The sequence below is a fragment of the Cyanistes caeruleus genome, chromosome 14, assembly GCF_971803275.1.
Source record: "Cyanistes caeruleus chromosome 14, bCyaCae1.hap1.1, whole genome shotgun sequence".
NCBI classification, from domain to species: domain Eukaryota; kingdom Metazoa; phylum Chordata; class Aves; order Passeriformes; family Paridae; genus Cyanistes; species Cyanistes caeruleus.
Window position 1 is genome coordinate 915,326 of NC_141714.1, and position 26,123 is coordinate 941,448.

Here is a 26,123-nt window from a genome sequence, read left to right on the forward strand (position 1 = left end):
ATGCTCTCACCTTCTGTCTCATCACAAGGGGAAGTACAGTGCTGGGGCTCATAGTCTGCAGTGCCAGTATGTACAACAAACATGTTTTATTAATAGTTACACATGACTTTTTTTTTCCCCCACCCCCCTTCTTCCTCAGTTAAAATTACTATTACTTATGTACATGGTACCACCCTGCTTGAGGGTACCCCATTATTTACAGGCCTATTTACAGAGTAGGGCTAGGAGCTAGTGAGTATCTCTTCGAGCTTGAGCATGTCCATGGGGGTGACTTTGGCAACCTCAAAGAAGACCCTGGAAGGAATACATTGGCTTAGAGCTCGACCACAGCCCTGACACCCATCCACCAGTGCTCCCAGATCCCTGCAGAAGCCAAGGGTGCAAGCCTGCAGTGGGGCCAGGCCTGAGGCAGAGCCCCACAGCTCTCACCTGTGCGAGTACTTGCTGCGCACAGCATTCAGCTTGTCACGGGGCTGGTACGTGAGCAGGAAATTCAGCCTCTTCACCAGGGGGTGCAGGTCCTGGGCACTGTACCCACTGTAGTACTGCAGTGTAGGGGTCTGCAATGGGACAGTGGGGCTAAGCTGTGTCCTTCCAGGACAACCATCATCTTCCCTGTCCAGCATCCAAATCTGATCACAGCCCGAGCAGATCACCTCACTCACTGGTCCACTGCCTCCCACTGCAGTGCCTCCCAGGCTGCCTCGGCAGGGATGGGTACTCTGAATTAGGCAGGTACTCACCCAGCCCCCAAGGTTCTTCATGGTGAGTGCCAGCAGCAGGCAGCTGGCAGCCAGCTTTGAGGGGCTCTCACGAGCATAGTCGTACTCCTGCAGGGTCATCTCGCAGAGGAAGCGGGCCAGTGTCAGTGTCTCCATGGTGGCACGGGCACACTACAGCCAGTGGGCAGGGAAAGGGCTCAGCCTTTTGAGAAATGCTGCTCCCCCTTCCCAGCCTTTTTGGGATCTAGAATGCTGTAATGCTGTCTCCAGGGCACAGGACAGGGATCCCACACACCCAGCCTAGCACAGACCACCATCCTCACACCGCTTGTCTTGAGGAGACCTGGACAAAGTTTCCTTGATGCCAACTGGGTGCCTGAAGCCACAGCGATGCGAGTCACTGTCCCATGGAGCCAAGAGGAGGGGTCCCTGGGGGCACCCCTCTGAATGCACTCACCTTGGCAAAGCGCCGCAGGAAGCGGTAGGGGATGGGGATGTTGATGTCAAACTTGAGAGTGCTGAGGATGCTCATCTCCATAGCAATAAGCTCTTCCCGCTTGTAGGCGTCATCACAGATATAGAGGAAGTCATCCACACATGGTGGGCACCGTTCCTGTAGGGGCACAACTGCTCAGCACTCCCATGGGGGCTCATCCTGGCCTCACTCAGGAGGTCCCAGCCAACCCACAGTCCCTGTAACTGTTCATGTGCTGCTGGACTCAGCATGGACTGTTAACACCATATGGGATGCTTGTGATGCCTGTACTCCTCCAGCCCTTGGCTTGAGCTCCATGCCTGCATTAGGTAAACTAAGGTATTCTGATGGTCTGTGCAGAGCAGAGAGAAGCTGGTTCTCCCGTGACACCAGTGACAGGATTCAGCCTGTCACAGCTGCATTTGCAGCCCTGGATACAGGAAAGAGGAGCATAACAGACATACCACCCTGGCAGCTCTCAGTGCAGTGGCCTGGCCTTCTCCAAAACCCCACAGGGACCACAGTGGCACAGCCCCTCTCTGTCCCTGCACTCCAGGACAGCACACAGAGAGTCACCTCAAATTTGGAGGCAATGAGGATAGCAGTGGAGCCGATGAGCTGCAGCTTCTCTCTCATGCTCACCACCTCCACCAGGTAGTGGTCCACCAGCTTCACAGCCAGGTACAGTGTCTCATGGTTCAGCTCAAAGTTCTCCTGCAAGAATGGGAGCAGGGGTCAGGGCAGAGTTTCAGAAAGAAGTTAGGTCTGCCCAGTCCCACCCAGCTCTCACAGAGGCCAGGGGGTGCCCATGGGCCAGGCTCACAGGTAGGGATGTAGGCTCATCCCTAGGCCGCACAGGGGGAGGATCAGCTCTACACTGGGAATGCTTGCAGGAGCCTCTGCCAGCACACTGAGGTAACACATGCCAAAGGCAGCATGGGGGCAGCTCTGCAGAAAGCTGTGCCCTCTCACCTGCACCTCCACCATCCAGTCCACAAGGATAGCACGCATGTCCCCACTGATGTCTGTCTGCTTCTCCATGTAGTCAGGAAGCATGAATTTTTCCTGCCAAAGAGCCAGCTATCAGGGACAGGGCAGACATGCCCAGCCTCAAACAAGCCCCTTCTCACCCTGTGCAGGCCCCTGCCAGGTGGTCACAGCCTCTGGGCAGTCAGCAGCCCTGCCTGCAGTCACTCCTTCCCCAGACAGGAGTGTCACCCCCTGGACCCACCTCTCTTTCCCGCATGTATTCGAAGATCTCTTTGGCATACTCTGCATTGGCGTAGGGGTCACCCAACTGCTCCTTGTCAATGTCCTCCACTGCTGGTACCTGCTGGCACAGAAGAGGCAGCAATGAGGGGGGGGCCTGTGGGTGCCAGTCACTGTTGGGGCAAGGCTGCTGCCCCTCTGCACCCCCCTTTTTCTACCTGCCCTCATCACCCTGCAGTCCCTGCCCAACTCTTCCCCAGAGGAGGATTCTTGAAGGAAGACGGTAGTGTGGTTTGCCCCCTCCTCAGCTTTCCATCACACTGGCTGAAGTTTCTCCAAGGCCCAGAGCACTGCCTGGTGCCCCAGTACCAACAGTGGCAGCCACAGAAGATGGGCCTGGGGCAGTGCTGCAGCCCAGGGTCCTTACCTTCTCCTCATGGAGCTTCAGCTCCTGCACAGACTCTGGTTTCTCTGGCACAGGACTCACTCTGGGCTCTGCAGGAGCTGTTGGGGGAGTTTTCTTCATTGACCTGGGAAGGACGAGAATAAATCATTGCTGGGAGAACACCAAATTTTTTAGCTGAAAGAGGCCTTCCAGAGACTCTTGCAACTTCTGGAAGGGGCAAAACCACCCCTAAAATATCCCCACAGACTCTTAGAACCACTTAGGTTGGAAGGGACCTTTAAAGATATTAAGGACAATGATTCCCCCAGCAGTGCCATGTCCACTAAGCCATGTCCCCAAGAGCCACATCAACATGATTTTTAAATCCTTTCTGTGGAAGGTGACTCTACAACTGTCCTGGCCAGCCTGTGCCAGGGCTGGACAGCCCTTTTGAGGAAGAAATTTTTCCTAATATCCAACATAACCTTCCCCTGCCACAGCCTGATGTAATTTATAGTAGAGATACTAGTTCCCTCCTGTATCTGGCTCAGCCTCCATCACCCAAGGGAAGCCTCATGGGACAATTCTGCAGCAAACCCCTGCCCCCAGCTACTCACTTTTTTAGGTTGATCTCATTGTTCTTGGCCACCCCCAAGGCATTATGTGCCTTCTGTGCCTTGGGTGGAGCAACTTTCACAGCCTCCTTCTTCCCTGCCACCACCTGGTTCTTGCGAGCCTTTTTGGGTCAGAACAAGGTCATACAGGGGTTGCACAGTAGAAAGTAAGATATGCCCTGCAGGGAGACCTCTCTTCTCCCTACTGGGCATGGGGTGCGCCTCTCCACCACGGGGGGCTCACAGGGGGCACCAGAGCCCCCACCCTCAAAGAAGCACTCACATTTGTGATGTCTCCAAACGCTGATCTCTTCTTGGGCCCACCCTGGGGTGAGGATGAAGACCTCTTGGCATGACAGCTCTCCTCCTGCAATAGAGGCTGTTAGAAGATGGTGGTCAGCTGCCCCACAGGAGCCCCCGCTACACAGCCCTCGCCTGGCTTGGTGCTCACCTTCTCGGGGTCGACATTCTCTGCAGCAGGGCCTACCTTGCCTGCTCGGGACTGCTTGGTGGTCAGCATCTTGGCATTGCGTGGCAACGGCATCCTCTCCCTTGGTCTCTGCGAGCAAGCTGGGGGCAAAGCATGATGTGATGGGGGCTGCTGCTGGCCTGCCTCCAGGGACACCCTCCCAGCTTGCGGCAGAACAGGGGGGCATTTGTCCCTGCTGGGGGTCAGCACAGCAGGACTGACCCCTTCCCTGAGCATGGCAGGTGGGTGGGGCCCCAAGACAAGCCCAGGCAAGGGACAAATCTGGCTAGGGGTGCTTCCATGGAGGAAGGACCCCAAAGACCACTACCAAAAGCACTCTGCTGGGCGAGGTGGGAGGGGAAACAGGCAATTCTCAGATTCCTGCATCCTAGAGAAGGATGCAAGGGCTTGCACTTCCTTGGAGAGCTGGAGGTCTTGGAGATCTCCACTGCCCTACAACGCGCAGCGTCCCCTGGGGAGTCGGGGACCTTGGAAGCCCCTACTTCCTTGCACCCTCCAGGGTCCCCATGCCTACCAAGTAAGGGTCCCAGCGCTGCCCATTCCCCCACAGCCCTCGGAGACCCCGCTCAGCCATCGCCGGGGCATCCCCCCCAGTCACCCATGTCCAGGATGTCCCGTCCCCACTCAGCCGTGCCCGGTTCCCCCACTCAGCCGTGCCCCGTTCCCCCACTCACCCGTGCCCGTTCCCCACTCGCCCGTTCCCCACTCACCCATGCCTGATCCGCTGTGCCCGCAGCCCCGGCCCCGGCGCTTTTGAAAGTAGCAGTTCGGTAGCGGCCGGCCAGCACTGGCCGAGCCTCGCCCAATCAGAATGCGAGGCGGTGCCAGGCTGCAGCCAATCGGAGGGCGCAGAGGGACTCAGTTGCTAAGGGGCAGGGCGGCAGGGTTTAAAATTCAGCCCCGGCGGCCAATGGAAGGGCGAGCATGCGGCAGGGGAGGGGCCGTGCGGTCCGAACGGGCAGTGATTGGTGACCGGGCGGGCCGGGCGGGCAGTGATTGGTGGCCGCGGGTGCCCGTTAATCCGTTGTGAGGGCCCGGCGGGGCTGGCGTGGCGGCCGGGCCGCGGAGGGGGGAACGCAGGCCCGGCGGCCCGGGCCTTGCTGTCCTTCGGAGCGGGTGGAGCGGCCTCCGCGGGCCACTGCCTCCGCCTGCAGCCGAAGTTGTGGATCCCAGACCTCGGCGCTGCCCTTTCCCACCGGGCTGGGGAACTCTGTTTGGGGAGCAGGGTGTGCTGGCCGCGCACCTTCCTTGACCCAGTGTCAGGAACGGAGGATTCGGATCGCTTGGAGAATCACGGAACGGTTTGAGTGGGAATGGACCTTTAAGCTCATCCCGGTCCACCCCGTGCTATGGGTGGGGACACCTTCCACGAGCCCAGGTCGCTCCAAGCCCCCTCCAACCTTGGATGCTTTCAGGGATCCAGGGGCAGCCACAGCTTCTTTGGGCACCCTGTGCCAGGGCCTGCCCACCCTCACAGGGAAGATCTTTTTCTCATATCTCACCTAACCCTACTTTCACTGTCTGAGGTACCACAGGAGCAGTATTCATGTGGTGTCACATAGGCATGACTGACCAAGTTCAGGGTGAGGCTCACTGGGCCTGCCCCATCATCTTCAGCAACCAGGACAGGGTCAAAGTTACCGAGGTACACATCACAGTCATTGTCCCTACAGGGTTGTACGAGATACTGGCCACTTATCAAACATCTGCTGAGGGTTTATCAACCTGTGTGTATCAAGAACTAGCCTTGAGGGCATTGCAGTTCTTGGCGAGTCCCCTGCCATGCAGCCAGGCTGCTGGGCAGGGAGAGCTCGGAGAAGGCTTGCTCAGGCTGTCAGTTGGCTTGAAGTCAATCTCCATCTATCAGGAAAGGAATGCATGAGACTCCTCACACCCACAGCTTCCTTTGTTCTGTGATAAACTAGTCTTGGAAAAGCCACCCACTTTTCATGTGTCAGACACATGATCCATGTTCCTATACTTGATGCTCACTGTATCACTCTGCTCCTTTGTGAGTTTCCAGTACAGTTCTTTGCTCTCATACCACCACTATGCAGGGATCCTGTGCCCTCAGCAACTCTTGGGGGCTTTAGCACTGCACCGAGCTCTGGTGCAAATGAAGCCCCTGCTGAGGTAAACACAGGACCTCAGGACTGCAGCAGAGGAGAGCTCCCAGCCATCAGATTCCCAGAAAAACCTTTCAAATTCCTAAGTTTAACCCAAGAAAACCCTTTCAGATAATCACACACTCATGTGCTGCTGTTGTGGGTGGAGCTGATGAACCCCTGGCTAGGGAAACACAGTAGTGCCAGCATCCAAGGGGATTTAAACCTGCTGCCCAAGGGCCCTGTGGGCAGGATCAGGCACACGGCTTGGGCTTCATGCAGGCAGCTCTGCCACATCTCCAGCAGAAAGACCTGGGTCATGGACAACCAGGAGCAGAATTCTGCTCACAGGTTCAGTGGAGGTTTAAACCCGGGTCCCTTCAGTCCCCAAAACTGGTCAAGGCTCCTGCAGTTCCAACCCACCTTGCTCCCTCCTTGGCCATTTGTCCTCTCCAGCCCCAGCTCCCCTGGTGTCACTGCTTCTGTCCTTGGCCTGGAGGCTTCATGAGGCTCGCTTGCTGTTCATTTGGGATCCTGTGGGATCCAGGTGCGTGCCTTTCTCCATGCAAATTAAGGCAGTACATAGCCCAGCCAAAATACAGGTTGAGTGCATACTAGCCAGGCAGAGCCAGGACACATCCCACTGCCAGTGGAAACATTGCTATCCTGTGGGATAAGATTCTCAGCCAAAACTCCCATCCAAGTCTGCCCACAGCTCTGTGGAGGCTAAGATGAACTGCCTGCTTTGGGAGAGGTTCACGTCTGCTTGGCATTGGGAAGCTGGCTTTTCCAGTTTCCAAAGCACTGCCATGCTGGTGCTCCTGACAAGGCTCTTGGGAATCCCAGGCCAGCTGCAGGAGTGTGACTTGCATCACGAAAGCTGAAATTGCCCCTGGACATGGGGCATGTGGGAGAAAAGATAAGGAGAGCAAAAAGTGCCAGGTGAAGCCATGGATGTACAGCAGGAGCTGTGCCAGCTGTCCAGACATTGAGGCAAGGCTGTGGTCTCAGTCCTGCACACAATCTAAGGATGCTGGGGGTGAGCTGGAGGTGAGAGCTCCACAAGCTATCCTTGGGCTCTGACATTACCTCAAATCAGGTAGAATGCAGGTCCTTGACTCCTCCCACTAGACTCTGCTGTGTGCTGGCTCAAGAGCATTTGTGCCTGGCATGTTCCTTTCGTGAGGAGAGCTGGATTGCTCCTTCCATCCAGCCTCTTCCCACAGCACTAAAAAAGCCTGCACTGCCTTTTGGAGTTGAAGCAGACCTCAGCCCCAGCCTGGCTTCTTGGCACTGCAAGACTGCCCCTCTGCAAGGTATCTGGGGACCTTTGCTCCAGGATTGATTACCAGATGGGAAGCCCCAGGCTCAAGAAGAACAGCAAGGACAGGGAAGCATCATTCCTGGGACACAGATGGAGACTGCCTTTTCCCCTCTTCCTTCCCCTTATCCCTTCCTGTGGCACAACAGGCCCAACTTGTTGCTTCCCATGGCCCAGTGCCAGAAGCAGCGGTGGGAGGCAAGGTACTTCTCTGCACAGGGAGGGCTGAACTTTGCCTCTTTCTTTTTTTCCTTTTCATTACTAATGACCAAGGTTAGGGAGAGATCTTGTGCCTAAGACCTGTTGCATTTATTCACTGGAAAAAAACACAGCAAGTTAAAACTTGGGGCTCTCCTGCCTCTGGGGAAAATAGAAAGGAAAGCAGAGCAACATAGGGTGACAGAGCTCCTGAATGCTTGCAGGGAGATGAGAGCCAGTGTTGTGCTGAGCTGCCAGTGGCCCCAGCCTGGGGAGTAGCTCCCTTGGCAAAGCAGGGCTGCATGGCATGCACCGTGGTGGGGCTATGCTGCTGTGCTTACACACCCACTCCTCCTGTGTCCTGGCCATTCCTGCCTCTCCACTGCTGGCACAGTGCCTGAGTGCAGGGTGTATTTGCAGCACCAGGAATGGAAGCCAGTACCCAAGGAGAAATAGGAGCAAACAGCCTCGAAGGCTCAGGGTAGACTTGGCACAGCTGATCAGGGTTAAACTCTAGAGCCAGACGATGCAAGCTGAGAACAGGGAGGTTAGGTTAGGGTTAGTGGCATCTGTGGCAAAGGAGCCTGTGGCCCACAGAACCATTACACAGCCCCTCACCAAACCGAGGAATTGTATGTTACCCCCAGGTGAGAGGTTTCCATGCTTGTGGAGCAGTGGGTTGATGGACACACTGGAGCTGCTTGGGACGTCCAGTCACCCCAAGGAGCCCAAACTTATGTCCCTCTGATGTCGGATCCCACTGAGCCTGCACCCTTCTGCTGCTGCCCTCCAGCCATTTTCTTCCAGTTCTTATTTGGTGGCTGATTTGATCTTGTGTATGGCGTATGGGCTTGACTCCTTGGGCATCCAGATCTCGTCCCCGCTGTGGCCCTGGTGCTCCACTGCTCCCTCCATAGCTGCTGTCAGCTCAGGGCCGAAGATGCCGTCAGTGGCCCGGTAGGTGCGGGTGAGGCGGCGGAAGGAGGAGTCTGAGGAGCTGTCATCAGGGATGTCTTCATCCTGCTCATCCCGCAGCTTGCTCCTGCCCAGCTCCAGGCTGCTCCCCAGCTCTGGGTCCTTGAGAGCCTCCCCCAGCTCCTGGAGGAAGGTCGTCTTGGGGCTTATGATGCACAGCAGCAGCATGAGGCCTCCTGAGACTCCACAAAGAAAGTAGAGGGCAACTTTCTCTGGAACACCTGAAGAGAAAAGGAAAGAAAGACACCAAGGTACAAACGGCTCTGCAGACTGTGGGGTATCAGTGCCTGCAAATCCCCTCTGCCAGGCATATGGGAGTAAGAGGAGGGGAGCAGGGATGCCCTCACCACCCAGGCTGCAGAGGCAGGACAGACCCTGCCCCAGTGATCATGGAAGTATCACCTAGAGCCTCATCAGCACCCACCAATAATCCTGAAATGTGCCTTTCCCCAAAGAAAACCTCGACTGGGATGTGGGGTAGGCAGAGCAGAGCAGGGGAAAGAATAATCCCTTGGGGGATTAAATGAGTTATTTCCTCTGGCAAGGGAAATTTTTGCCTGCAGAGAAGTGGTCTCCATCAGTGCCTGCAGACAGGGCAGGAAGGAAAAGACCCAGGGGGTAATCTGGCCTGTTGGAAAAGGAAGGTCCACAGGCAGGACACCACATGTAGCCACACCATGACTCTTTGATGTTGTATGACATTGTGGCTTGTTCAGCCTCTGAGCTCCCGCCCCACCTGTCCACCCCAAACCCAGCATGGCTGCTTGGTGCCCTGCTTCTTCATGTGCCTGTTGATCCTGCTGGAGAAATTTGGAGTCCGGCTGCCTCTGAGATGAGCCTTGGGTTAAGCTGGGGCCACCTGGGATGTCAGCCACCCCCCAGCCTGTCCTGTTTCCCCGGGTGCTGCGTGAGACCCAGGGAGGACACGTACCCCAAAGGTGGGCAAAAGCTGCCAGAGAGCTAGTAAAAATCATGCGGTCTTCCTGGAGCCTGGAGAACCTGGGCCCTTTGTACCAGCCACCTGCAGTGACAAGGGGGTGCAGGCTGAGACACAAGGTGTTCTCGGAGCCCTGTGTCCTGGCTGCCTGCTCCTGCCTGTCCTTCCCCATACCACACTCCATCCTTCCTGCACAAGTGCTCTGCTGTCCGCAGGGATGACCCCGTGTGCCCTCCTCTCCCCTGCTCCCAGCAGATACCACCTCCATCCCCTCAGAATGGCCAATGACCAAGGGATGGCTTCCATGTGACAGATGCTAGTCTGGAGCTGGTACCAGGGATGCAGACAAACCATGGAAAGTCTGGTTCACCCAACATGGACACAGTGCCACACCACTTGTGGTGTAACCTCCCTCCCCCCACATTACCATGCATGTAGTCCGAGAGCAGGAAGGGGTCCGAAGTGTCAGGGCCCACCTCCTCCAGCAGCTGCTTGGGAACTGCAAGGAGAGCACACACCAAGCATCACCACCCTGCTCCTTCCCTGCAGCCCCTGCCTCCCTGGGGAGCCCCATGCCCCCATGCCTGGCACGGGGTGGGCACAGCAGACACTCCACCAGTGGCCCCTGTGCCTCTGGCTCTGTGGGGAGCTCTCACCACAGGTGTAAGAGACTCGCAGCTGCTTCTTTGTGCCGGGGAGGCACGGGTCCCCGAAGGTGGCCTTGTCAGCAGCCACGGTGCAGTTCCCCTTGCGATGGCATTTCTTGGAGACCCTGCGCAGAGCGTCTGGAGCCACACACTCTGCAGAGACATAAGGCATGGATCCATGGGCAGAGCTGCCTGCCCCTCTCTGCTGGGCATCAGCCAGCAAAGGCCAAGGGACACAGGTGGTGAACTTGTGCCAAACTCTCTGCATGGTTCCTGCCCCATTTCTGTCTCAAACCATTCTGGCATACCTATATGGGGTCCTCCAGTGTTCAAGGCATCACACTCTGGTTTACCCCGCAAGAATCGTCCATAACTTGCAGAATAAATGGCCAGGATGGATTTCGGTCGACACTGCAGCCTCAGCTTGTCATTCTCGCACACCGTCTTGACCCGATGGTTCCCTAGGAAGTGACATCGCTGAGTGCCCCAATGCATCCTGAATCACCTGCAGCCCCCCTCTTAGGCAGAGGGGAGGGTTGAAGGGAGGGTTAAAAGGGGGCTGTGAGGTACAGGAGCAGCCATGCTCTCCTCCCTGCCCCTTTCTGAGCAGCTGATGCCAGAGAGAGCCCATGCAGGGTTGCCCAGACCGTGCTCCACCTCACCTGGCCGGCACTTGTAGGAAGCGATGAGATACTTGTGTGTCCCAGGGCATGGGTCTGGCCCAAAGACCTGGCTGTGCACTGAGAACTGGCACCACTGCTGGTCCTGGCACTCATCCAGCAGCTTCTGGAGAGGAGAGCGAAACAGTTGTGAGCTGGGTGAGAAGTCCTGAGGCTGTTCTCACCTCCTGCCCATCAGTACCATCACCGGGCTCAAGGAAGTGGCATCTCGCCCCACAGAAGTGTCCCACAGCTGCTCCTGCCCAGCCCCGATGCAGATATGGCAGCTCCCGTGGCCGTTCCCGGAGCAGTTCCTCGCCCGCCCCACGGCCGAGCTCCTCACGGCGGCTGTCCCGCCCGGCCCTGCCCCGCCGTGTCCCCGCGCGCCCGCCAGGTGGCGACGGGGCCTGGCCGGGCCCTGAGGGGCCTGAGGGGCCGCCGCCTCAGCCCCGCGCCCGGGCCTCGGCTCCGGCTGGAGTCTCCGGGCAGCCCGGCCCTGGGGGCTGTGGGACTCTGTGTCCCCCGCTTCGTCCCCACAAATCCCACAGCAGCGGCTCCGCGGCGGAGCAGGGGCTGCCGACAGCAGAGAGCGTTTTAATCCCTCACTGCCGCCTCCTGACTCGGGCCGGGGATCCTCCGGTTGGGAACAGGCTCCCCAGAGAAATGCTCTCAGCACCAAGCCTAACAGAGTTCAAGAAGTGTTTGTGATTCTTGGATTCCGTGGTTCCGTAATCCCGATGCTGATGAAAACCTCCTCGGGGCATGGGGAGGCTGCAGTGCCCGCAGTCCCCCAGCCCAAGCAGGCAGCTCAGTGATGTGGAGATGGGTGTGCAGCCTGGCCCCTGGCATCCCTCCCTTACCAGGTGGGCAGTGGCTGACGTGCATTCAGTGCTCTCCTGGGAGGCATTTTCGGGGTTGGGGCAGAGGTTGGTGCTGGGCACTCGACGCCCATAGAAGGCCCCGAGGATGCTGATGGTTGTTTTGCGAGGGCAGATGATGAGGAGTTGTTCTCCGTCGCAGGTGTGGGCAGTGTGGTTCCTCAGCACCTTGCGCAGGTACCCTGGAAGGGGAAAGCAGGGGTGGCATTGTCCAGAGAAGACACCAGGGCCACTTGGGCACCCAAGTGCTGGTGGCAGTGAGGATATCTTGAGATACTTCTCTGAGAAGTATCATCTTGAGATACATCTTGAGATGAGGCACTTATGGGGTGAACAAGATGAGAGCAGGACAGCAGCAGAGAAGATGGGCTTGTAGTTAACCTTGCCTACAGCATTGCTGCCAAGAGCCTGGAAAGCAGCACTGAATAGCTGAACTGGTTAGCAACAGGAAAGGAAAACTGGAGACAGTACAGCAGATCAGAGAAGATGGGGAAATCCCGTAAGTAGCTATCAACTGTTCAGAGAAAATCAGGATTGTCATGGAGCCATAGTGCGGAGGGAACAAGAGTGAGCCAGAGATGGTCCCCCAGTGATGATCCCTGGAGCCAGGGTGAGGAGGATGCACTTTGTCACAAGATGAGCCATGAGAGAAGGGTCCAGGGGCTGCTGCAATCTCCCACACCTGTCTGGGTCAGTATGGATGAGTGTGAACCACAAAGTCATCACTTGAGCCCAGATGGCCTCAGGTCTCTGCTGAAGAAGCCCAGTGTGTTGGCACAAATTATTTCTTAATCACAACCCTTTCTATGGGCACTGTTCCTTTCCTCCTTGAATTCCTATCACAGCATGCTTCTTTCTTTCAATCTGGCCTAGTTTGTGTCCCAAACTACTGCCCCCATTGTTTTCCTTACAGGGGAGAACAAAGTGGGACTGTCCTGCCCAGCCTCTCCAAAGGCTTAACATGCAGCATTGGCTCCAGTTGGCATTGGATATACTGGGTGGGCAAGGAAACTGTTTTAGTAACAGCTCTTCAAGATGCCAGGTGCTCTGAGCAGGCACCAGTGGCTGGGGAAGCAAGAAAAGCTGATGAAATGTGATGTGTAGCCCCTGAACGAAGCACTTGGCAGCTTTGAATAAAACAAAAGCAAAGGGGAAGCATCATTTTGAGGCTTGGGAAATGGGAACAGGGCAACATGGTGCTTCTGAGCAGATCACAGACCCCAAACCCCAGCTGTGGGGTCTTTGGAGGAACTTGAATCTCAGCCCCAGGCCACTGCTGGGGCCCAGGGCAGGACATGCACCCTGTCCCCCAAACCCCAGTGTTTCAAAGTCTCCCAAACCAAGACAAGAAAGTGGGAGTACCAGCTTCCCCCCCGCCCCCCGCAAACTGGTGCCAGGCTCAGCAGCACAAAGGGCCCCTTTCACCTTCAGTTCTGCCTCCAACCCTTTGGCATCTGCAGTCAGCATCCCTCCCTGGGATGTCAGTGAGTGCAGCTGGGAGCTGCCTCCAGCCCAGAGTTAATCTCTCCCTCGGCATTATCCCTCACAAGCTGGGATGAGCAGGTGGGTGGCTACAGCTTCCCAGAAGCAAGCCCTCAATTGCTTCTCTGCATGCTGGAGGAGAGAGGAAAGGAGAGGAATAGGAGGGTAGGTGGCAGTAGACAAGGTGTTCTAGCCAGGTCAAAGCTCCAGTGTGATGCAGAGATGCTCCTTGAATGGCACAGAGCTGGATCAGACCTTTGGGGTGCAGTGCTCATGAAGAGGGGGCAGGACAAACCCTGTCCTGTCCCTCTCCTCTGGTTGCCCCATATCACTAGATGCTGGGGGCTGTGAGGGGCACAGGACCCTGCCCAGGCTGCCAGCCCCCATCCCCTTCCTCTGCATCCCCTGCAGCAGCCCCACACCTGCAGCACCAGCTCCACACCTGGCAGCAGTCAGGGTCTCCTGAAGGTTTCAGAGCCACCCTGGCCTTGGTCTCTGCCTAGCACTGACTCCAAACCCACCTGCCCATATCCAACACTGCTGGATGTAGGGCTGCCTACACCCCCGCTGCTGGGCAGCCTTGGATGCAGAGGGCTCAGCCAAATCCTAGGGATGGCAGGGAACTCAGTGGAGAAGTATGAGAAGAAACAGGTTTACACAAATACAGCCTTGAGGCAGGGACCCTCTTCTCCTGCCATGCCGGATGAAGGTTTGTATTTCAAAACTGCCATGGAGGCAGAGGTTTCTCCATCACACTCTTTTGGGCCAGTGTGCAGTTGTGAGGATGTTTTTTTGGGTGGAGCCTTGTCAAGGAGGCTGCAGGCAGACTTTGTGAGTGATTTGTGCCAGTACAGTTGACTCAAGTCTCCGGTGCTGCGGTTGTGCCGTTAGCTCTGCCCAGATGAAATCACATCCTCCTCAGCACAGCGCGCCCTGCAGCATCAGGCTTTCACCCACCTGGGCTCAGCTGAGTGGATAGATGGTGTGCATGGCTGTTTCCAGATAACCCCTGGGGAATGCTTGGTGCACAACCTGCCTGCACCTGTTCTGACAGTCCAAAGAACTGGGACCAAAGGGATCCCAAATTTCTGTCTTGTCTACATCTATAAGGCTCACTGGCATGGCCCTGGGGAGAGCTTCTGGGCCATGCTGTGCCTCATGGCAGGGCACCCTGCAGCATCCCCACTCACGAGTGACTCTAGCTGGGGCACAACCACCTGCTCCATCTAGGGACGAGGTACAGCTTCAACCCAACTCTTCCCTCCCCTTCTCAGAGCAGGGAAGGCTGGCAGGGCACTCCTGGGTGTTCCTTCAGCTCTACACACTGCTCAGCACCGAGGACCTGAGCATCGTGGCTGAGGTGAAGCTCAGGGACTGGCTTGATATTTGTTTCTTTGCATTTCTGCCTGAAAACTATCTAAGACCGCACAGCAGAGCTGGGGAGCCACTCTCACGCACAGCGGGGCTGTGGGCAGAGTGTTTGCAGAGAACAGCCCTGTATGGGGATAAAGAAATCCTAGCATTTTGGGGAAACTCACTCTGGCCCGCTGTGGTTTATACCTCCCTTGTCCCTACCCCTCTAACCTGCTGTCGTTTTGCCCTCCCAGTTCTTCCAGCGCAGTTCTCAGCATCCCCCTCCTCCCCGCCCTCACCCCGACTCACCGGACAGCTCCGGGCTGGCCTCCAGACGCACAGCGAAGCAGAGGAGGACCACGGCTACTGCTGGCAGGACCAGTCCGGCCATGGCACAGCCGCCGTGTCCCAGCCGGTGCCAGCCGGGGCTGACACTGAGCGGGGACAATGCTCGCTTCTCTGCCCTGCCGAAGTCCCGAGGCTGGGCGGGCACATGTGCGCTCACTCTTAGCCTGCTGCCCAGGGCCAGAGGTTGCTCGGGACAGCTGGGTCACTCTCAGCACAGGAACACTTCCCCCAGGGCACCCTGTTACGGGTGAGCCGTGCCTTGGCATCCCACTGCTGGCAGAGAAACCGGCAGCCCCTTCCCTCCCATCTCTGTTTCCCCTGGGCAGAGGAACAGGGCTTGGCAAGGTTTGCAAAGTGCCCCCAGCTTTCTCCCAGACACAGTGAGACAGAGATCCAGATACATGTGTGCTGTAATCTCAATCTCGGCAAATGTCCGGCCATTCACTCTGTGAGGAGGAAGGGAAAGGCTCTCTGAACTGCGTCTCAGGCGGCTGTTCCTGCAGAAAAGACAAACACCCTTCCTGCTCCCAACAGCGTCACGTTTCTTCCCCGCAGCCTCTGTGGGGCGAGGGACGGGGCATTCCGGCACCTCCTGAGGAGGGCACCATGTCCTACTGTACCTCCCACCTGCAGGGCTTGAATCCCTGCCTGCTGCTTCAGTTGGAGGGGAATGCCATGGACTGGAGCTGCTGGCTCTGCACCCGGCTGAGATCAGCAGACAGCAGCAGCTAGCAGTGCCAGGAGCCATCACAGCTCCTGGAGGCTCAGCACTGCCCAGGCAGGGACGGCTGTGGCAGCAGCGGGGACTGGCACACATCAGCTGGGGTGGGTGTCGAGCTTGTCATGAGGGTGATGCCGTGGCCCTGTGGGGCACTCACAGTGCCATCAGTACATACCTCTTGACCATGAAAGTGTGAGTCAGTGTCCTGTCCCATTGAGAAGAGTTCTCAAACTCCCAAAGTTTTGATAGGGCAGAAAAAAAATGCCCCCCTCATCTCCCCACCCCTGCAGCCTCTTAGTGTTAGCACCACTCTGGGCTCTGCAGCAGGACCAGGGGAAACATCTTTGTTGGGGATACTCCTCTAGGGCTCTGCAAAATAATTTCCTGTCTTAATTGCCTTGAGGGAGATTGCTGTCTGATCAGAGTTTGATTATTTGGGGAAAGGTGGAGCTTATCAAAGCTGGGGGGGGGGGGGTGAGCTGAGTCAAGCATTGGGGATCCCCATTTTGTGCAATTGTACCAGCTATGTGGTCTGGGGGTGCAAGACAGGTCTTGCCTTAGAGTTAAGCCTGTGTGTGCTGGGAAGCTGTCTGCAGCCAGAGTAATCTGACAGCAAACAGTTCCTGTCCTGAGGAGGAAAGCAAACTGTTCATCCTTCCTGAAAAACAGCCCAGTTCCAGGAATGGGGCCCCACTGAGGGTCAGCCCTGAAGACATCCCATCCCAGCATCCTGCCAAGCACCACATAGCTGGGTGACTGCCAGGGGCACTCTGGAGTTCCCCACTGCTCCCCAGCACCCTTCAGCATCTTTTACATCCTGCCTTAGCTGTTTTGCAATCCTTCCCACCCAAGTGCTGTGCCCCAGCTTCAAAAAGTCAGTGACAGGTGTCCAGGCTGCTCCACTCAGCTTCCCTGAGCACTTGCCCTGTGCAGCCCAGCTCCTTGCAACGAGGGGTGCTCAGACGAGCCCATGCAGGGATCCCCCGAGGCCGGTGGGCTGGGAGAGGAGCTGGACCCTCCCTCCGGGTGGCTGCTTGTCATAATGCAGACACAGGAGGTGGCGAAAAGGTAAGCCAGCTTCACCCCAAATCAATCAAGAAGCCCTGGGGCACCGGACACCAGCACGAGAGTAGGAGAGTGGCAAAGGGCCAAGACTGGAGCGGCAGGAGGAGCAACAGGCAAGACATTTCCTCTATAAACCCCTGCTCCCAGCTGGAAAGAGACAGAAGCAGTGCTGTGGACACCAGAGGTGCTGGAGGTGCCAGCCCACTGCTCGGAGGCACTGGAGGAGTGCCTGGGTGGGTGTGATAGACTCAGTGTGACCAGATAGACCCATGCTGAGTCACATCTGAGAGGCCCTGCAGCTTCCTCCCCTTGCTGGCGGGTCCTGGCACACACCCCATTGCTCCTCCCTTCTTCAAAAGGAAGGAAAGTGTGAGCTCCAGCCCTCTGCAGAGTAAGAGCAGCCAGGAGGCCCAAGCCACCAGCCCTCTGAAAGCCTTCCCCCATCAGAGCTCTGCAGGGGACAGACCGACTCACCACAGCAGCGTGCGGCCAGTGGTCCCTCCCCACACCGCTGGGATGGACGGTCGGCAGCACAGCACCACCAAGGAGCCTGAGATCGAGCTGTTTGTGAAGGTGGGTCTTGGGGCGGGGGGCAGTGACTCTTTGGCTCACCCTCACCAAGATCCAGCTGGGTGCAGGTGGTGGAACTTCATGGGTGTCTTCATGTTCTGTGAGGCTGGAGATGGGTACCAATTTCAGGGTCACTCACCACAAAGGCTGGTGGTTGCCCAAAAGTTGCCCAAATGGGGGGACCACATGGTGGTGTGGGGACTGTGGGTGTCTGGAAGATGCCCTGATCTTGTGATGGTTGTGCACCCCAGAGAAGTGGCACGGCTGGCAGCAGCATGATGAAGGAGTGGGAACACACATGCCTCTCAAAACTCAGATAAGACAAGCCCCAGCCTGGGAACAGCAAGCAGGAGGGCTGGGAGCAGCCACTTCAGCTTCTGCTGAGAGCAGGGTTATGAAACAAGCCTGGATGTACTGGGGAACTGGTACGGGAGTCCACGTGTGGGCGAGATGGGGCGGCATCGCAGAGGGGTATTTACCGGAAATGGTTTCTGGTTTTTTCCCTTTCCTTGGAATATTTTAACACTCAAGCTCAAAATATCTGCAGTGGCCATGGGTGGTGCAAAAAAGAGAGGAGCTGGTGGCTGGTAATTGTGTCTGCCCACAGCAATGCCAGGGGGCCCTGGAACATGCTGTCAAGTGACAATGACTAGGAGGCAGTGCCTCTCTGTGCCACCTCATCGAGCTTTTAAGGGTGGTTTCTCCATAGCCACTCAGGTCCATGGGCTTCATTCCTCTCATTCTGGGGAAGTTCAGTGCCCAAAAGTCTGGGTCAGGGGCACTGGCTTCCCTGGCACAAGCACCCAGCAGTTCTGGACACTGAATTGTGCCTTCCTTGGGTGGTAGTTAGACATACTTGCTAGAAAGGATTATGTGAGGCTTCCCAGGAGAAATCTCCCTCATCCCCTCTCCAGAATTGTAGCCACAGCACTTCTTGATGGACACTGAGCTTGGCTAAGCTGAATCTGGACAAGAATATTCTTGGTAAAAGTAATCTGAGTCCTGAATTCTCTGCTTAACAGTTCTCCCTGGGATGGCTAGAAAAGAAGATGATACATGAGGTGACTGCAATGCCAGCAGCACATTCTAGGGGTTTTCAGAGGGAAGTGAAACAGAAAACCAGCAGCATCATCAGGACTTCCCCTGTGCTGTAATTTAGTGTGTAAAAACCCTCCTGCCTTTTCTGTACACAGATAAGTTGGTGCTGTGCCTCCCCTTCCCAGCACTCAGGAGCCAGCTTTACCAAAGACACAGCGGCTCTAACTGCTGACAGGCACCTTCCCGTGCCATCAGCACCTCCCTGGGCTGGGAACGCCCCAGACATGGCTGTTGCTGTCACCAGTGACAGCTGTAAATCATGGGGGAAGCTGGTGCTCCCACAGGTGCCAACTGGTACAGCATGGCATGGCCTGGCACGGCACCCTGCCTGACTTTCACTTGGCAAATGTTGGAGTTACCATCATAGAGATGAACAGGGTGCAGAGCAGCTCCCACTTTACTCTGAGGTTGGGGTGGGTGGTTCCCAAAGGGCTGGCAGTTTCTCACCTGGCCAAGTCCCTGGCAAGGGCATCATCTTTCCAGCTGGGAGACTCTCCCTGCCTGGGAGGAGGCTCTGCTCTGCAGCTTCACCAGGCATTTAGCTGCTTCCTGGCTCTCAGGGTGGCTGTAGGAGCTGTGGCAGGTCCCGTGGGGGCTGAATATTTAACAGTGCCCCAAGCAGGCAAAGCTGTTCCCTCCTCCCACTCCATTTAGGGTTGTTTCACTCCGGGGAAAACCACAGGAACTGCCAAGTAGCTTTGGGTTTCAGTGCCCTGTGCAGCCTAGTGATGCCTCAGAAAGCTGGGGCTAAAAGCCTGCAACCTTCCTAGAGACTCTGTGCTAGTCCTCGTTGGACTGAGGGTAAAGGACTGAGGAATGTCAGTCCGTGCCCCCACCGCAGTTCCTGCTGCAGTGGGAGGAGCAGCAGAGGCACTTTGGGGAAGGAAGTGCAAAGCAATGACTCCCCCCACTCTGTGCTGCCTTGCGTTTGCCAGGGAGGGCTCTCCCCATGGCCACTGGTTGCCAGCAAGGTCCTTCCAGAGCCTGATGCTCCCCCAGCAGTGCCCAGGCACTGGTGGAGCTCCCTTCCAATGCCTCCAGATAAAGGTTTTAGCTCTGAGCATCCTGGTATGGGCCTGGTTCTTTCTCTCTGCAGAGGCCATCCTGATTGTCTTTTCACTCTAGTCCAAAATTCCCCACCTCTCTATTTTTAAAAGATCAGGGGGAAGACCAGCCTGAACAGCTCAGGGACTGGAGCTACCAGACAAGCCTGGAAAAAACTGAAGCAGGCAATCAGAGTCTATTCCCAGGCACCCCTCCCCTCACTTACCCCCACCCCATGGCTCAGCACAACAGCTCCTGGGGGCACAACAGGACAAATTAGGCCCTCTCATTCGAGCCTTGTGCCAGGCCAGGGAAGTCGAAGAGAGTGCAGCTGGCAGGGAGAGCAGGGAGGAAAGCATTGGTCCTCATGCTAGGCAGCCACAAAAGCACCACAAAAGTCACAAAAGCACTTGCTGAGCTGCTGGTTCTGGAGCTGCTGCGAAGAACAGCCATAGTTTGGGGTCATAGGTGGCAGGGGTTCTGGGGAGGGGGAGCAGAGATGCCCTGCTCTCTTGCCCATGGGTAGCCCTCGAGACTGTTCTCTGACTCTCCCCTCCAGCTCCTTCAAAGGAAGTCTGAGACCCAGTTTCACCCCTTTCCAAAGAAGCCCTATTTGCTTTTAATGACACAGGATGTTCCTGAGCTGTAGCCCCTCTGGGAGTATTTGCTATTAATAGACACTGACCAGCCTCACGTGTAGCTTCACTGTTGGGCACATCCTAGGGAATCAACGTTTCTCAGTTCCCGTTTCCTTCCTCAGATTTCATGACATAATTTCATGACAACTGAGCATAAAAAAGTACTTGTTAAAAGTAGTTTTCTTTCCTCTGGAAGGACTAAAAGATCTTGGCATGATGGAAAACCAGACCCCCTGCTCCAGCTTACTACCCGGAGTATTGGGGGTTGTTTTGATCCTTTTGCAGTCCCCCTTAAGGTGAGTTTGACATCAGTGTTCTCTTCCTGGAGAAGCCGAGCACTCCAGACTCCACAGGTTTTTAGGCATCTGCGGTGACTTACAGCACCTACCTCCAGCCCAGAAGAACCAGGCACAGGTCTCTGCTTCTTCAGCCATCCTGTCTTTGGGTCCCAAAAGAGGTGGCGTGGCCTCTGGAGCCAAGTCCAGCTGCCCACCCTGAAGGTTTTTGCTGCTACTTGACTCTGCCAGATCCTCTTAAATCTCATCACCCTCCTGCTTAGTCTCAGGACTTCAGCTCACTTTCAGATATCGAGGCTTAGAATTGCCCCACTAAGGCTCACGTCCCACCACACGCTGCTCCTTGGGAGCAGCATCCCTCTGTGACAGGGCTGGTGTGAGCTGTGCTGCTCCTCCCTGCCAGGGCAGGGTGGCCACATGAGCCAGAGCACCATGGCTCACGTGCAGCTTAGGAACCCAGTCATTCTCTTAAAAAAGCTGTGTTTCCTGTGAGCCATTTTACCTCTTACCACAGCACAGCTTCCCTCTTACAGCACCATCTCAGCCAGTTTTTGTGAACAGGGGAACAGCCCTGCCATATCCTCCTGCCAAACTCCTCATAAGATGTTTCAGTCGTTTTTGCAAAGGATATTTCCAGCTGCTACATAGCAAGGAAATGTGCTTCACTCCGCCTGTGGCTGTGCTCATGCAGAGGGGCTGAAAGGAGTTCCTTTAGCAGCTGACAGTTGTCTCTGTTTCCTCCCAGTGCTGTGTGGGATGCCAGCACAAATTCTCTTTGGGGGCAGGCTGCTGGGTGGCTCTTGGCCTGGGGACATCGTGCCTGCGTTCATTAAACACACACGAGACCAGAGGTAGACATGAACAGCACATGAAAACAAGCTGCTCTTTTCCTGGCAAACATGAGCTCATTTCCCTTCTCCCACCCTCTCCAGCCTGGCCTCCTGGCCAAACAGACCCTCCCTTCCTCCCCATCCATTAGCAATCACCCTCCACCTTCTCCCCCTGCCTCCTTCTCCACTTCCTCCACGCTTTATCTCACATTTCTGGGAAGGATCCGACCCTTGGCATCCTGAGTATGCTCTTATGTTCTTTCCAATGTCCCTCAGGGCCATGGCTTGGGGTGGATCTTACAGCTGGGCTCCCCCGGAGTCGGGAGGGGCTCCCTACAGCATGCTGTGCCCAGTGACTCTTCAGCTCTGGGCATCCTGCCTGTGGAAGGTTTAAATCCTCGTTTTTCTGCTTTCCTGGCAGGCTGGTCTGGATGGAGAAAACATCGGAAACTGCCCCTTCTGCCAGCGCCTCTTCATGGTGCTCTGGCTGAAAGGGGTCAAGTTCAATGTCACCACGGTGGACATGACCAGGTGAGATGACACTGAAGCCCTGGGCCAGCAGTGGGGTGAGACACGCCCTGCTCAGCTCCCCCATCAGCACTTCTTGCCCCTGCCTGCTCCGTAGCCAGTGTGTCACTGCACAGCGATAGTTCACGGACTGCCCACCTCGTTTGGGGCCAGCACGGACTTGGGCCACTTGCCAGTGTGCATAGCCCAGGGACTCCCTATCCTGCTGGATGTGAGGATGACTTGAAGGCACCGCTGGGCAGATCCAGAGGTTGGGGAGCACTTGTCAGCTCCCCAAAGCCAGCACAGCTGGGAATGCTCCTGGTCCTGTGTCCCCTCCTAGCCCTCACCTCTGCCATGGCCGCTTTCCCTGGGGGCTGGTGGAGGCAGATGTGCTACAGGCTCTGAGCCAGTTTGTTTTCTCTGCTCCAGGAAACCTGAAGAGTTGAAAGATTTAGCACCGGGCACCAACCCTCCCTTCTTGCTGTTCAACAAGGAGCTGAAAACAGACTTCATCAAGATTGAGGAGTTCCTGGAGCAGACCCTGGGTCCACCCATGTAATTGCAAATTCACTCCTTCCTTATTTTGGGGCCTGTCACAGTGTTGCCCAGGGTGTGGCAGATTGGGAAACCGAGGCAGGGTGGCAGGAGGTGCCCCAGGGCAGCCCGGGCAGGCGGATCCCCCCTGAGCCTGCAGGGGATGCTGAGGGGCTGGGGAGGGCATGGGGACAACAGGAATGGAAAACAATGGGAGGAAATGGAAAACCAGCCATTGTACCCTCACTCTGGGAGGTCCCTGCAGGGACCCTGGCACTGGCAGGTTTGGCACTGGCTGCGGCAGCGCTGTTGGGGCAGAGGGGAATGTGAGACCCCTTTGCTTGTTTTTGTTCAGTGCACTCAGCTGAGTGAAGGCAAATGCCCTTGCTTGGCAGCAGCAGTGCAGGTGGCTCATAGGGTGGTTGGGGAGGTGGTTTTCCCTGAGCTCACTGGGGAGCCCCCCCAAAGCAGCCTCCCCCATGCCCTGTGTGGCTGCAGCCCCCCCACTGCTGCAGAAGAGGAAGCTCAAATGCATTTGTCATCTGCCTCCTTGAATGTGTCTGCCCTTGCAGCACACCCTGGGACATGTCTGCTAACAGAATACAGTTCCTGAGGAAGTCATGGGAGCTTCTGGCTTCCTGAGACCTCTCTGTGCCAATGTGCATCCTCTGGGCTGGGCCAGAACTGCCTGCAGGCAGAGCTCTGCTCTGGTGCTCCATTACCACCAGTGTCCCCAAACTGTGGAGTATCTGCCCTGAGATTATCTCCTGGTAAACACCCAGGATAGAAGACGGCTCACAGAGGGGCAGCTGCAGTAATTCACATCATCATGATTCTCCCACAGACAGCTAAACATCCCCTGCATTCCCCAGTACCAGCCCTGGGCTCTACAGCCTAGGAACTGAGGCTGCTGCATCCCTGCTCCATCCCTGTCTGCACTGACATAAGTCTCTTTTTCAAGGTATCCACACCTGAGTCCCAAGTACAAGGAGTCCTTTGATGTGGGCAGCGACATCTTTGCCAAGTTCTCGGCGTACATCAAGAACCCACGCAAAGAAGCAAATATCAGTAAGAACTGGGGGTTGCTGGACTCTAGCCAACCATGCTGCAGCATGAGAAATGCTTTTGTCTGCTGGCAAATCCTGCCATCAGGTTAAGGTTCCTGCTGCCTGCCTCACCAAGGCCTCCTTGGGAAGTGGAGGGGCAGAGGGGAAGGATAAAGACAGTTCTCTGTTCCCCCCACAGGGATAACAGCAGAGCATGGGGTGATGCTGCTGTAGTCCCCTGGGATCAGACACTGGCCAGGGTCAAGCTTGTGTCTCGATGTTGTGGACCAGAGGGTTTTTTCCCTCTCAGCAAAACCTGTGGGAGGCTCAGGTCAGCCCAGTATAGCCTAAAGCTTGCCTGTGAGCCCAGGGCACACAGTCACTGCTCTCGGTTTCCTGCCCTCCCAGATTTTGAGAAGGCCCTGCTGCGGGAGTTTCAGCGCCTGGATGTCTACCTGAACACTCCTCTCCCAGAGGAGATTGATCAGGACAGTGTTGAGGATATCACCATCTCCAAGAGGAAATTCCTGGATGGAGACCATCTGACTCTGGCTGACTGCAACCTCCTGCCCAAATTGCATATCATCAAGGTAATGGCACCGGCCGCCAGGGCCAGGGCGGAGGGGCACCTGCTCCAAGAGGAGTAGATAGGGAGTCCCCCTGCCAAAGCCAGAGGGTGAGTCTTCCCCAGGTCTTGAAAATTTCAGCCTCCTCCTCCTTCCCTCTCCTCTAGATTGCAGCCAAAAAGTACCGTGACTTCGAGATCCCGGAGGACATGACGGGCGTCTGGCGCTACCTCAGCAACGCCTACGCCTGTGATGAGTTCAGTCACACCTGTCCTGCAGATGAGGAGATCGAGCACTCCTATGCCAGCATTGCCAGGAAGATGACCTAACCATGGGAGGGGTGGGCTGGCAGCGTTGTCCTGGCTGAGCCCTCCAGCTCTGCAGTCCTGACACAACCAAAACCAGCTGATGGAGAGACTGGTGAGGGTTTGCAGCATCGCTAGCTCCTGCCTTTCAGAAACAGCACCTTGCTTCACCGCCCCTGCCACTGCCTCCTCCTTCCATGCTGCTGGCTGCAACCCCTGGGCACCAGCAGTGCTGACCACATGTATACACTGCTCCCATCTGGATGTAGCTGCATCCCTACTCCCTGAAAATGTTTCTCACACCCTGTGACTACATGCCACAGGAAAAACTGAGCACTTGCCTCCTGCAGCGGTGCTTTCGTGGAAGACATGAGACCCCTGAATGGCTAGGCCAGCCCAGCCTCCCCATCCCCATCTGTCAGCCCTGTGTGGTCCCAGCCATCCTGGGCTTCTTGTGGGACCCCAGTGCTTCCCCTGGGCTGGAGCTGTTTGCATTTGCCTGTTGCCAACCTGCTCAGCACCTGGGGCTGGCATTTGGGCAGCCCTCTCTTCCGACACATCAGCTCCCTCTGAAGATATGGGAAGGCTCTGCCCTGGCAGCCCATCTCAGTGAAAAACTGTGCTCACTGTTGAGGCCTGTGCCATGGATCTGACTCCCCATAGGACATGAGGGTAGGCTGGTGCTGGGGGTGATGGCTGGTGCAACAGTGCCAGGACCAGCTATGGGAGGAAACAGAGGGTCAGGGGACCCACAAAGGCCTGAGGGTGAAGGGGTAAGGATCAGGGTATCCCTCCCATGATTGCCAGTGCCCAGGGCCATTGCTGCAAAGTCCTGTGTGGCTCCTCCCAGGCCAGAAGCCTCTCTGCCCTGCAGGACCCTGCAGAGGGTGCAGCCATGCTCTAGCTCCATACCCCCCTAGTTCCCACCAACACTTTTGGCACCTGAGGCTGGGAGAAGTCTCAGGGTAGGGCACACATTTAGTTTCCACCCTGGAAGGCCCAGGAGAACAGACAGCAGCTGTTTGGCAAAGCACTGTGTCTGTGGAAAGGTGTGGGCAGTGCCCCTTGGCTCAGAACGCCTCTACATCCTGTGTCACTGACACCAGGTGCCAAAGCTGCTCTGCACAGCCATGAGATCCTATGTTCCCCCTCTGACACCTCCAGCTCCCCCAGGACTCCCACCAGAGCTTGAGAATTTGGCCAGCCCTCCCTAAGCAGCCCCAGGGCCAATCGATACTGTACAGTGGGTGCAGTGGGTTCTGTGGGAACTGAAGTGAGCAGAGCCCCCTCAGCCCTCACTGCCACTTTCTTCTTTGCACTAAAGGTGTGTCCTTGCAAGCCTGCCTCAGATAGTGCTGGGTTTGGGGACTGGGTTTATTACTAATGGGTTTTGGTTTGATGGTTTTTATAAACTAAGAACAGCAATAAACTATGTTTTAATATGCCTTTGTGGTGTGCTGTCAGCCAGGTGCCAAGGCTGCTGGCATAGAGGGTGCTGTGGAGTGGAGGGCAAACCTCCTTTCCTGCAGTACAAACTCCTCTGAGATTTAGCAGAAGTGGAGCTGTAGCCGCGGTCTCTCCTGGCCTGGATCCCTGGCTCATCATCAGCCCAACGTGTTCTGGTGCCTGGGGCTGTTCCTCCTTGGAGGCAGGACCTGGCACTCTGGTCTGGCTTTTCAGAAGCTCTGCTGTTTGCTGTGGCTGTGTTGTGTCGGAGGGAAGTGCTGTGGAAGGCTGGGCAGGTTAACCTTGGCTCTGGTGGGGTTTGGAGGTTGATCAGAAGAGAACCGGAGGCCAAGGTTTGGACAAAACACGTGGATCCACGCTTCCTTTTTGCATGATCTTCCTCCCTGAGGGCTACCATGTGTCTTCTGCTCTTTTCACAGTTCATGGCAGCAAGAGAGCAGTGGCAAAGCCTTTGGGCATTTGGGCATCCCAAGCTGATTCTCAGTGCATGCTCTGAGGACAGCACTGAGCCAGTGACAAGGTTTATCCTCTGCTGCCGAGAGCTTCCTTGCTGGAGCAATATTTAACCCTTCATCCCACTGCTGGCTGTGCAGTTCCCCCTTCGGGAGGATGTGTCTGTGAGCTGCAGGTGTAAT

At 56.4% G+C, this 26,123-nt stretch overlaps 3 protein-coding genes across 9 annotated transcripts; 1 reads left to right on the forward strand and 2 right to left on the reverse strand.

Annotated features, from left to right (window-relative positions):
- Nucleotides 1–71: 71 nt before the first annotated feature.
- Nucleotides 72–6,421, reverse strand: CCNB3 (cyclin B3). 4 transcript variants are annotated; one of them, XM_023926840.2, is made up of 12 exons: nt 4,606–6,421; nt 3,857–3,975; nt 3,689–3,772; nt 3,409–3,527; nt 2,834–2,936; nt 2,429–2,527; nt 2,170–2,262; nt 1,774–1,911; nt 1,180–1,335; nt 744–893; nt 430–560; nt 72–294 (listed from the first exon to the last, which is right to left on the reverse strand). In XM_023926840.2, exons 1-12 carry the CDS (start codon nt 4,607–4,609, stop codon nt 222–224), a joined length of 1,269 nt encoding a protein of 422 aa, XP_023782608.1. In that variant the 5' UTR covers nt 4,610–6,421; the 3' UTR covers nt 72–221. The 4 variants fall into 4 exon arrangements, with proteins under 4 accessions (XP_023782608.1, XP_023782607.1, XP_023782606.1 ...); XM_023926839.2 differs by having other exon boundaries at nt 2,429–2,530; XM_023926838.2 differs by having other exon boundaries at nt 3,689–3,784.
- A 1,187-nt stretch (nt 6,422–7,608) lies between these two features.
- On the reverse strand, nt 7,609–14,877 carry LOC111929286 (protein eva-1 homolog C-like). Of its 2 annotated transcripts, XM_023926828.2 has the most exons (8): nt 14,760–14,877; nt 11,598–11,797; nt 10,741–10,864; nt 10,387–10,539; nt 10,088–10,231; nt 9,859–9,930; nt 9,426–9,515; nt 7,609–8,715 (listed from the first exon to the last, which is right to left on the reverse strand). In XM_023926828.2, the coding sequence occupies exons 1-8, from the start codon at nt 14,839–14,841 to the stop codon at nt 8,330–8,332; spliced, it is 1,251 nt and encodes a 416-aa protein (XP_023782596.1). In that variant the 5' UTR covers nt 14,842–14,877; the 3' UTR covers nt 7,609–8,329. The 2 variants fall into 2 exon arrangements, with proteins under 2 accessions (XP_023782596.1, XP_023782597.1); XM_023926829.2 differs by lacking the exon at nt 9,426–9,515.
- On the forward strand, nt 11,108–25,466 carry LOC111929288 (chloride intracellular channel protein 2-like). Of its 3 annotated transcripts, none has more exons than XM_086850925.1 (7): nt 11,108–11,600; nt 16,189–17,157; nt 21,482–21,591; nt 22,000–22,125; nt 23,066–23,172; nt 23,559–23,740; nt 23,884–25,466. In XM_086850925.1, the coding sequence occupies exons 2-7, from the start codon at nt 17,101–17,103 to the stop codon at nt 24,043–24,045; spliced, it is 744 nt and encodes a 247-aa protein (XP_086707051.1). In that variant the 5' UTR covers nt 11,108–11,600; nt 16,189–17,100; the 3' UTR covers nt 24,046–25,466. The 3 variants fall into 3 exon arrangements, with proteins under 3 accessions (XP_086707051.1, XP_086707052.1, XP_023782598.1); XM_086850926.1 differs by having other exon boundaries at nt 11,147–12,114; XM_023926830.2 differs by lacking the exon at nt 11,108–11,600 and having other exon boundaries at nt 15,343–17,157.
- The last annotated feature ends 657 nt before the right edge of the window (nt 25,467–26,123 follow it).